At 40.8% G+C, this 12171-nt stretch overlaps 1 protein-coding gene across 1 annotated transcript in view; it reads right to left on the bottom strand.

Annotated features, from left to right (window-relative positions):
* Positions 1-12171, bottom strand: part of LOC140198670 (glycerol-3-phosphate dehydrogenase [NAD(+)], cytoplasmic-like) — a 42202-nt gene that overhangs the window by 13258 nt on the left and 16773 nt on the right. Inside the window, exon 5 of the mRNA XM_072259691.1 lies at positions 9422-9534. Within this exon, the coding sequence (XP_072115792.1) occupies positions 9422-9534 (113 nt within the window). The remainder of the gene's footprint in view (positions 1-9421; positions 9535-12171) is intronic.

The following is a 12171-nucleotide window of genomic DNA, read 5'->3' as shown; positions in this document are numbered from 1 at the left end:
CCCAGAACAGATCCCTGAGGCACACCACAGGTCACTGATCTCCATGCAGAATATGATCCATCTACAACAACTCTTTCCCTTCTGTGGGCAAGCCAGTTCTGGATCCACAAAGCAATGTCCCCTTGGATCCCATGCCTCCTTACTTTCTCAATAAGACTTGCATGGGGTACCTTATCAAATGCCTTGCTGAAATCCATATCCACTACATCTGCAGCTCTACCTTCATCAATGTGTTTAGTCACATCTTCAAAAAATTCAATCAGGCTCGTAAGACACGACCTGCCCTTGACAAAGACATGTTGACTATTCCTAATCATATTATACCTCTCCAAATGTTCATAAATCCTGCCTCTCAGGATTTTCTCCATCAGCTTACCAACCACTGAAGTGAGACTCACTAGTCTATAATTTCCTGGGCTATCTCTACTCCCTTTCTTGAATAAAGGAACAACATCCACAACCCTCCAGCACATCCTGTTTCTTAATATCTACATGCTCAAGCTTTTCAGTCCACTGCAAGTCAGCACTACAATCACCAAGATCTTTTTCCATAGTGAATACTGAAGTATTCATTAAGTACCTCTGCTATTTCCTCCGGTTCCATACACACTTTCCCACTGTCACACTTGATAGGTCCTATTCTTTCACATCTTATCCTCTTGTTCTTCACATACTTGTAGAACGCCTTGGGGTTTTTCTTAATCCTGCCCACCAAGGCCTTCTCATGGCCCCTTCTGACTCTCCTAATTTCCTTCTTAAGCTCCTTCCTATTAGCCTTATAATCTTCTAGATCCCTAACATTACCCAACTCTCTGAACCTCGAAGGCTTTTCTTTTCTTCTTGACTAGATTTATTACAGCCTTTGTACACCATGGTTCCTGTACCCTAGCATAACTTCCCTGTCTCATTAGAACCCCACACAATATCCCCTGAACATTTGCCACATTTCTTCCGTACTTTTCCCTGAGAACATCTGTTCCTAATTTAAGCTTTCAATTTCCTGCCTGATAACCTCATAATTCCCCTTACTCCAATTAAACACTTTTCTAACTTTTCTGTTCCTATCTCTCTCCAATGTTATTGTAAAGGAGAAAGAATTATGATCACTATCTCCAAAATGTTCTCCCACTGAGAGATCTGACACCTGACCAGGTTCATTTCCCAATACCAAATCAAGTACAGTCTCTCCTCTTGTAGGCTTATCTACATACTGTGTCAAGAAACCTTCCTGAACACACCTAACAAACTCCGCCCGATCTAAACCCCTTGCTCTAGTGAGATGCCAATCAATATTTGGGAAATTAAAATCTTGCATTATGCCAACTCTGTTACTATTATACCTTTCCAGGATCTGTTTCCCTATCTGTTCCTCAATATTCCTGTTACTATTGGGCGGCCTATTAAAAAAAACACACCCAGCAAAGTTATTGACCCCTTCCTGTTCCTAACCTCCACCAACAGAGACTCCGTAGACCATCCCTCCATGACGTCTACCTTTTCTGCAGCTGTTTTTTTTATATACAGGAAAAAGAAACACAATAGAATTTTACGAAAAAACTATACATAAACAAAGGTTGACAAATCACCAATGTGCAAAAGACAAATTGTGCAAATTAAAAATAACACTCAGAACATGAGTTGTAAAGAGTCTTTGCAAGTGTGTCTGCAGTTTATCACATGCCAGTTCAGGAGCCTGGTTGTAGGGTGATAACTGCTCCCAAACCTGATGGTGTGGCAGCTAACTTGTGAAAAGAATGAACTCATTACATCTTTCATTATTCTAACACAATATAAAAATCTTAAATAAATAAGTTTATGTCATGTGCACAAGTATGGTGAAGTAACGGCGCAACGTAAAGCTCTCTTGCAGGAACATCATAGACACATAAATAGTGCATAGAACACAAATTATACAAGACAGTGAAGAAAAGGACCACAGACCAAAACATTAGTGCAAAGAACAATTAGAAACTCAATGTTAGAAACATTCAGAAGTTCAAATAGTAGAGAAAGAACCCCTGGCCATGTTTCCTATGGTGGGGGAGTCCAAGGCTAGAGGACATTGCCTCAGAATAGAGGGACGTCCAATGAACAGATATGAGGAGGAATTTTTTTTTAGCCAGAGTGGCGAATCTGTGGATTCGTTGCCACAGGCAGCTGTGGAGGCCAAGCCATTGGGTATACTTAAGGCAAGGGTTGATGGATTCTTGATTGGTCAGGGAATTGGGGCCGAGAGGGAAAATGGATTAGCCATGGTGAAATCGCAGAGCAGACTCGATGGGCTAAATGACATATTTCGACTCCTACATCTTATGGTTTTATATTGTACAATGGGTGGGTGAAGATTTAAACAGATTTTATGATGTAGGGCAGAGGTTCCCAATCTTTTTTATGCCATGGACCCCTACCATGGACCCAGGGGTCTGTGTACCCCAGACTGGAAAACCCAGATGTAAGGAAGGTTGAGGGCAGCTGAGGAATTAGTGTAGGAGAAGAGAAAAGTACGATAGGTTTGTAAGAGAGTAAAAGGCAGAAGATATTAAATAACCAAAAGGATTTATCGTACATGGTAACAAAAGCCTAGATGCAGAATTGTCTTTGCCTTCCTACCAACATTCATAAGGCATTGTTATGAGCCAATAGGCTGGTCCTGGACTTATTTCCTGGCATAATTTATATTACTATTTAATTATTTATGGTTTTATTACTATTTAATTATTTATGGTGCAACTGTAATGAAAACCAATTTCCCTCAGGATCAATAAAGTATGACTATGACTATGTTCTTTTGGGATTACAATGGTTCTTTGTCATTTTTACCAACAGCGACTCCCATTTCTAAGGAAGTAGATTCCTGCCAACTGCCACGCAGGCATAGATGCATTCATTAATTCCAGTCCCCAGTTTATAGCTCTGCAAATCATGGCTCTTCAAACGTTTGTTCCGATACTTTATAAATCTGCTGACAACTTCTATCTCCACTATCTTTTCAGGCTGAACATATCACACCAAACAACTTGCGGAGTAACTGTGTGCTATCCATAAAAATACCTGTGATAAGGCAGGGTGGAGTGTACGTTCATGATATTTATTGCTTGTTTATTTAATATCATTATTTCTTTCTGTTTGTACTTGCAGTTTGTTGTCTTTTGTACACTGGTTGAATACCCAAGTTGGTGTGGTCTTTCATTGATTCTGTTATGGTTATTATTCTATGGATTTGAGTCCATCCACAAGAAAATGAATCTCAGGGTTGTATACTGTGTACTTTGATAATAAATTTACTTTGAAGCTTATTCCTGTTTCTATCTCTCCTTTCTTACTATTCTTTCCTTCCAACCCATTTTCCTTGTTTTTATACTTAATTAAATTAGTTCATCTCAAACTTCTTCAAAGATGGTGTACCTTCTTCTCGCTGCTGCCATCAGGAAGGTGGGTACAGGAGCCTCAGGACTCGTACCACAAGTCCAGGAACAGTTAGGCTCTTGAACCAAAGTGGATAAATTCACTCACCTCATCACTGAAACGGTTCCACAACCTATGGACTCACTTTCAAAGACTATTCATTTCATGTTCTTGATATTTATTGCTTATTTATTATTATGTCTTTGTTTTAGTGTTTGGTTGTTTGTCCATCGTTGACATCGAAGAGGACCTCGACACCATAATAATGGTGTCAAGACTAGCGCGTGATTTGGATTTAAGTGAGGGAGAGTTGCGCAGCGTCAGCCTCACTCTCTCTTCCCAATTTCCATCTGGATCCAGTGGCAAGACAGAGTCTAGACGGCTGGAGATGGCTGTTTACACACAGGTTGAATGCCCAGTGCTCAGGGAAGGCCCGAGTGTGACTGGGAGAGTCATTCCAGAATGGTCAGAACCAGCCTCTTGCCATAGACTATGGACCACAGTCCCTGCTTTTTTTAAAAGCCTGGCAGTGAAGCTGATTTCACAGGTCCACTGCATTCTTAGGTTAAGCAGCCTGGTCCAGATGGTAACTACAAAAAATCGGTCCTACTCTCAAACCACCAAAGCGAGGGGCTGAGTTCAATCTGTCAAAGTCTCCAAAAATTTGGTTCTATGGTTTGTTTCTGATTGCACAGAACTGGCGTGACAACTGCAGACACAAGAGATTTCTGCAGCTGCTGGAAACCTTGAGTGACACACACAAAATGCTGGAGGAACTCGGCAAGCCAGGCAGCACCTACGGAGGCAAAGGAACTATCCACGTTTCGAGGTCTTGGATGTTCATCTCTTTCCATAGATGCTGCCTGACCTGCTGAGGTCCTCCAGCATTTCATGTGTGTTGTGTGCCAGTTGAAGTACTAGTGCCAAAATTTAAGAAATTTGCACAAACTAGTGGATGCACTAATTAGCATTCTCTTGGTCCCTGAAAACCCTGCTGCTGTCTGCACCAAACAGACATGTGACAGAAAGCAAGAGCAGTAAAGGAGCAAAGAGCACATGAGCACAAAGCTCATGATTTATCAAAACTGGCACTCCCTAACAACACCACCTCAACAATCCTAGAATTTGCTGGAGGGCAAACACCTGAATTATGTTGATGGCTTTCAAGTCTATGATGGTGATGTATATATTGGTAGCTCGGTTCGAGCCAGGGAAGGGAAGCACTTATTCAAAGTGCTCCAGAACAATGGTTACCCATGGAATTTCATCAGGAGATGCTTACTAAGGAGAGAAAGTCACACAGACCTTACTTAACGCGCGACCTTGCCCTACATCAAGACCATTAGGAATGACAGCTCCACTGCTCGAATCTCATGGCATCACAATCACTCACAAGCCAACGGCAACGTTAAGGAAGCTTATCTCAAGAACCAAGGTACCAGTAAAGACCGCTGACAAAAGCAATGTGGTGTACAGGGTTTCCTGTGGAGAAAGGACATAGTCTCTCAACTCGTTTACGGGAACACAAACTGGCGGTACGACGACATGATCCACTGCCACTGATCTCGGTACGTGACGGCCGAGAAGGACACCATTTTAACTGGAACACTGGCGCAGGCAAACATGAAGCAGGCATGAGAAACTTTTGAAGCGTGGCTCTCTTCTGATAACTCCGTAAACAAACATATCAAAATTGATGCCACCTACGAACCCCTAAGAAGGGGAACTTCTTGACTCAGGGTGGTGCCAGTGTGGAACAAGTTGCCAGCAGAAGTGGCAGATGCAGGTTTGATTTCAAAACTTAAGGTAACTGCGGATAGATACATGGATTGGAGGGGAATGGGGGGCTACGGTTCAGGTGAAGGTAAATGGGACTAGGCAGAATAGTTCAGCATGGACTAGATGGCCAAAGGTCTATTCCTGTGCTATAACCTTGAGCCATACTCCCATGTTGCACCATTTCTCATTCCTTCCAAAGTCAAGTTTCCTGCAATCTCAACTCCCAACAAATAATCGGGTTAACTTTAAATAATATGTGCTAACCATTAGCTTTTCAGGAAATTAATGTTCTGCTGATTGACACCACCAATGAACACAAACTGGTGAGATTAGTTAGATCAAGTAGAACTAAGCTGATGTGCTATCAGCCAGAGTAGGGGGAATAGAAGAGGGAAGAGGAGGGAAGAAATTTTTTTACTGGGAGAAATCGATATTCATGCCATCAGGTTTGAGGCTATCCAGACAGAATATAAAGTGTTGCTTCTCCACTCTGAGGGTGGCCTCATTGTGGCACAACAGGCGACCAAGGACCATCAGGTTGGAACAGGAATGGGAATGCAAATTAAAGATGTTGGGCCACCAGGAAGTTCCACGTTTGGTGGATGGAGCGGAGCAGCTGAACGAAGTGGTCCCCCAATTTATGACGGGTCTCACCAATCTAGGAGGAGGCTGCAGCAGGAGCACTGCATGCAATAAATGACCACAGCAAATTTGCAGGTGAAATGTTGCCTCAGCTGGAGGAACTGTTTGGGGCCCTGAGTGGAGGTGAGGGAGGAGGTGAGTGGGCAGGTGTAGCACTTGGCCACCTGCAGGGATAAGTGCTGAGAGGGAGATTGGTGGGGAGGGACAGAGGAACAGGGGAATCATGAAAGAAGCAACTACTGCAGAAAGTGGAGAGTGAGGGGAGGTAAAGATGTGCTTGGTAGTAGGATGTGTTCGATATGGAGACTGAGGGGGTGGTAGAGAAGGACAAGAGGAACTCTTTCTCTGTTATGGCAGCGGGAAGATGGGACATCTTTGAAAACAGATAATCAGAAATTAGTAAACATGAGGAATTCTGCAGATGCTGGAAATTCAAGCAACACTGGGTAGCCTCCAACCTGATAGCACGAACATTGACTTCTCTAACTTCCGCTAATGCCCCACCTCCCCCTCGTACCCCATCCGTTATTTATATACACACATTCTTTCTCTCATTCTCCTTTTTCTTCCTCTGTCCCTCTCACTATACCCCTTGCCCATCCTCTGGGTTCCCCCCCCCCCCGTCTTTCTCCCCGGACCTCCTGTCCCATGATCCTCTCGTATCCCCTCTGCCAATCACCTGTCCAGCTCTTGGCTCCATCCCTCCCCCTCCTGTCTTCTTCTTTCATTTTGGATCTCCCCCTCCCCCTTTCCACTTCCAAATCTCTTACTCACTCTTCCTTCAGTTAGTCCTGACAAAGGGTCTCGGCCTGAAACGTCGACTGTACCTCTTCCTAGAGATGCTGCATGGCCTGCTGCATTCACCAGCAACTTTGATGTGTGTTGCGTTAATCAGAAATTAGTTCCAAGTCTAACAAATATTATGATTTATATTTTTTATAATTCACTTAGGATACATTTTAGATTTCAAAACATATGTCTTGTCATAATATTTGTAATTTTTATTTATTTATTGAAATACAGCGTAGAATAGGTCCTTTGAGCCTTGCTGCCCAGCAAGCACCTGATTTAACCCAATTTACTATAACAAATCAACCTACAAACTGGTACATCTTTGGACTGTGGGAGAAAATCCGATCACCCAGAGGAAACGCACACAGCCATGGGGAGAACGTACAAAATCCTTACAGGCAATGGTGGGAATTGAACTAAACCTTCATAAAAGTGAATTATTTCCTCTAAATGATTCTGCTTCTATATATGATGACATTCCTTTTAAAGTTATGGACTCTCTTAGATATTTAGGTATTATTATCACTAAAAATCACAGAGACCTTTATAGAGCTAACTTGGTTACTTTAGTGGATTTTATGAAGCAATTATTTTGTAGTTGGAATCCACTTACACTTTCATTAGCTGGCCAAATTCATGCAGTTAAAATGATGATTTTACCAAATTTTTATATGTATTTCAAAACATTCCCATTTTTTTAACTAAGAAGTTTTCTGATCAGGTTGATTCTATTATTTCATCTTTTGTTTGGAATAATAAAAGACCAAGAATTGGAAAATATCATTTATAAAAATTAAAAAAGGATGGAGGTCTTGCCCTGCCTAATTTAAGAATGTACTATTGGGCTGTTAATGTACGTTATATGTGTTCTTAGTTATATTGGCCTGATAAAAGTGAACAGCCACCTTTGGCTGATTTGGAATTGAAAGCTGTGAAACAGTTTTACTTAACTTCATTATTAGGAGCTTCTTTACCTGTACAACTGGCCAAAATTTCTAATCTAAATTTATATCCTATGATTAAGCAGTCATTACGAATTTGGTACCAGTTCTGTCATTTTTTTTTAAATCTCAAAAAATTTAACCTTCTTAGTTTAATTTATCGAAATTATTTATTTAAACCTTCATTAAGTGATCCTACCTTTCTTCTTTGGAGCAATAAAGGAGTCTATTCCTTCATGGATCTGTTCCAAGAAGGCCGATTGATGTCTTTTGAGAAATTAGTAACTAAATACTCTCTCTTGTACCCACATTTTTTTGCAATATCTTCAGGTCAGACGTTTCTTACAAGAATATTTAAGTAATGTTCCATATATACAGGATTCTGACCTGTTAGACGTTATTTTAAAAATGAACCCTTTAGTGAAAGGTTTTATTGGGAAAATTTATAATTTACTGTTACAACAGTACAATTACCCTTAAGCAAAATTGGGAAAGAGAGTGCAACATGACCTTGATAACAGAGGATTGGTTGCAAATTTTGAAGTTGGTTAACTCTTCTTCGATTTGTGCCAGTCACAATTTAATTCAATTTAAAATTGTAAATAGTTACTATTTGACAAAGGAGAGACTGTCTAAAATGTTTACTAATGTTGATAGTCAGTGTGATAGATGTAAAACTGAGACAGCTACATTGACACATATGTTTTGGTCGTGTTCTATACTGAAACAGTTTTGGAAATCTATTTTCTCTACGATTTCTAAAGCTTTAAAAATTAATTTACAACCAAATAAATTGACAGCTTTGTTCAGTATAAACCCTCAATATATTCATGGTATTTCTATACCAGACCAACATGTAATTGCATTTGTTAACATTATTGGCTAGAAGGGCTATTTTATTAAAATGGAAAGATGTCTCTGGTCCCACTTTGATACAATGGTTCTCTCAGGTGATGTTATCTCTTAGTTTGGAGAAAATCAGAAGTCGAACTTTTGACCTCGATTTGACTTTAAGAAAAGGTGGGGTTCTTTTGCCCGCTACTATCATCTGATTTGAGTTAATTACGATGGTTTCCTTCTGATTCTTGTTTAAATGGATTTGAGTTGTTGGATTGATGTTTTTCTTTTATGGACGCTTGTATGGCGTATAGCTCCAGGGTTGTGCTCCCAATGGGGTTTTTTTTGTTAGCAGGGTTTTTTTTTGTTTTAGTTAGTAGGGGTTCTTTTTTCCTTAAAAATAATATTCTTAACACTTTATTTTTTCTTATTATTGATATATTGTTTAGCTTTGATAATCAGTTATTTGGTAATTTAATTCTTCATTGTACTTATTGACATGTTGACTTGATTACCTTAATGTTTTTTCTCGTTGATCTTCAATAATAATTAAAGATTTTGAAAATGGAATGAAAATGAACCCAGGTCACTGGCACAGTAAAGCGTTGTGCTAACTACTACCATGCCACCCGTTTCCTGTATTTCTATATATGAACAGTGCAGGATCATGCAAATGTATATGATTTGAGTTTCTAAGTATCCTTGCATCAAAGATCTCGACAGTGAACCAAGTCGATTAAAACTCTCTAAAGAGAATTCCTGTTCTTTGGCAATGAATTATTGATTACACTATAAACTGAAAATGTTCCCCAGGTCTGACAAGAGACCTAATACCTGGAACATCAACCTTGTGTTTTTTTTCTTTTCTCTCTCTCTCTCTCTGCCCCCCACTTCCCTCTCTCCCCCTCTCTCTATGAATGCAGCCTGACGTGATGCAGATCACCAGCATCTGCTGGTTTTTATCTCAGGTTTCCAGCCTTCTTGAATTTTCCCCAAGTACTGATTAAAAATAATGGATCAGCTACCTTTAGTGCACCACATATTTCCACCGTGTCACATTCTTCCACCACAGTAATTCTGAAATTCGGAGTCTGCATCAGCACCTTAAAGATCTTCCCATGAGTTTTATTTCTGCATCCTGAAGAAACAGACAAATATATACAAGCATCAGATACCACTCAACAACCACTTGAGAAAGCTTTTTAAACTTTTCAACTTATCAGGATGTTACAGAATTATGTAACATTCAGGATGTTGTAACAACATACTAGTTACCCAATCAAAAAACATTTAGAAAAAGACAAGAATGAAAGTTTACAGACATGAATACAGCAAATGTAATGTGGGATACCACGAGTCACCAGCAGCCAGTCAGTAAAGGCTCCCTTTATTCCCATTCTTTGCCTTCTGCCAATCAGCCACTGCTTTATCCATGTCAGAATCTCTCCTGCAATACCATGGGCTCATAGCTTGTTAAGCAGCCTCATGTGTGGTAACTTCTCAAAGGCCTTCTGAAAATCCATGTTTACAGTAGACAATAGATGCAGTGGGCCATTCAGCCCTTCGAGCCAGCACCACTGTTCACTGTGATCATGGCTGATCATCCACTATCAGTATCCAGTTCCTGCCTTATCCCCATAACTTTTGATTCCGCTATTTTTAAGAACTCTATCCATCTCTTTCTTGAAAGCATCCAGAGACTTGGCCTCCACAGCCTTCTGGGGCAGAGCATTCCATATATCCACCACTCTCTGGGTGAAAAAGTTTTTCCTCAACTCCGTTCTAAATGGCCTACCCCAATTCTTAAACTGTGGCCTCTGGTTCTGGACTCACCCATCAGCGGGAACATGCTTCCTGTCTCCAGCGTGTCCAATCTCTTAATAATCTTACATGTTTCAATAAGATCCCCTCTCAGCCTTCCAAATTCCAAACTATACAAGCCCAGTCGCTCCAATCTTTCGACATATGACAGTCCCGCCATCCCGGGAATTAACCTTGTGAACCTACGCTGCACCCCCTTGATAGCAAGAATGTCCTTCCTCAAATTTGGAGACCAAAACTGCACACAATACTCCAGGTGTGGCCTCACCAGGGCCCTGTACAGCTGCAGAAGGACCTCTTTGCTCTTATACTCAATTCCCCTTGTTATGAAGGCCAGCATGCCATTAGCTTTTTCACTGCCTGCTGTACTTGCATGCTTGCTTTCAGTGACTGATGCACAAGAACACCTAAATCTCATTGTACTTCCCCTTTTCCTAACTTGACTCCATTTAGATAATAATCTGCCTTCCCGTTCTTACCACCAAAGTGGGTAACCTCACATTTATCCACATTAAACTGCATCTGCCATGCATCTGCCCACTTACCCAGCCTGTCCAAGTCACACTGCATTCTCATAACATCCTCCTCACATTTCACACTGCCACCCAGCTTTGTGTCATCGGGAAATTTGTTAATGTTACTTTTAATTCCCTCATCTAAATCATTAATATATATTGTAAACAGCTGTGGTCCCCAGCACTGAACCCTGCGGTACCCCACTGGTCACCGCCTGCCATTCCGAAAAGGACCTGTTAATCGCTACTCTTTGTTTTCTGTCAGCCAGCCAATTTTCAATCCATGTCAGTACTCTGCCCCCAATACCATGTGCTCTAATTTTGCCCACTAATTTCCTATGTGGGACCTTATCAAAGGCTCTCTGAAAGTCCAGGTACACTACATCCACTGACTCTCCCTTGTCCATTTTCATAGTTACATCCTCAAAAGCACGATTTCCCCTTCGTAAATCCATGCTGGCTTGGACCAATCCTATTACTACTATCCAGTTGTGTCGTAATTTCATCTTTTATAATTGACTCCAGCATCTCTCCCACCACCGACGTCAGGCTAACCGGTCTATAATTCCCTGTTTTCTCCCTTCCTCCCTTTTTGAAGAGAGCAACAACATTAGCCACCTTCCAATCCACAGGAACTGATCCTGAATCTATAGAACATTGGAAAATGATTACCAATGCATCCACGATTTCTAAAGCCACCTCCTTAAGTACCCTGGGATGCAGACCATCAGGTCCCGGGCACTTATCAGCCTTCAGACCCAACAGTCTATCCAACACCATTTCCTGCCTAATATAAATTTCCTTCAATTCATCCATTACCCTAGGTCCTTTAGCCACTATTACATCTGGGAGATTGTTTGTGTCTTCCCTAGTGAAGACAGATCCAAAGTACCTGTTCAACTCGTCTGCCATTTCCTTGCTCCCCACAATAAATTCACCCGTTTCTGTCTTCAAGGGCCCAATTTTGGTCTTAACTATTTTTTTCCTTTTCACATACCTAAAGAAGCTTTTACTATCCTCCTTTATATTCTTGGCTAGTTTACCTTCGTACCTCATTTTTTCTCCGCGCATTGCCTTTTTAGTTACCTTCTGTTGCTCTTTAAAAGATTCCCAATCCTCTGGCTTCCCACTCGTCTTCGCTATGTTATACTTCTTCTCTTTTACAACATCATGTTTACAACATCAAACAATTTTCCTTTACCTATCCCACTTGTTACAGTATTTCTTTAAAGAATTCAAACAGATTTGTCAGTCAAGATTTTCCTGAGGAAACCATGCTGACTGCAACTGTAACCAGCCTCGCTGATATTTCAAAGCAGAATACTCTGATACAATTGTCATCTTGATTTCAACCGATTAGTTAGAATTCATTTAAGACTTTACAATGCAATGTGACTAATTTAAACAAAAAAAAAGTTTATAGGGTCAGAATTGGAATG

The sequence above is a fragment of the Mobula birostris genome, chromosome 6, assembly GCF_030028105.1.
Source record: "Mobula birostris isolate sMobBir1 chromosome 6, sMobBir1.hap1, whole genome shotgun sequence".
NCBI lineage: Eukaryota > Metazoa > Chordata > Chondrichthyes > Myliobatiformes > Myliobatidae > Mobula > Mobula birostris.
This window is presented reverse-complemented; position numbering and strand designations above follow the sequence as displayed.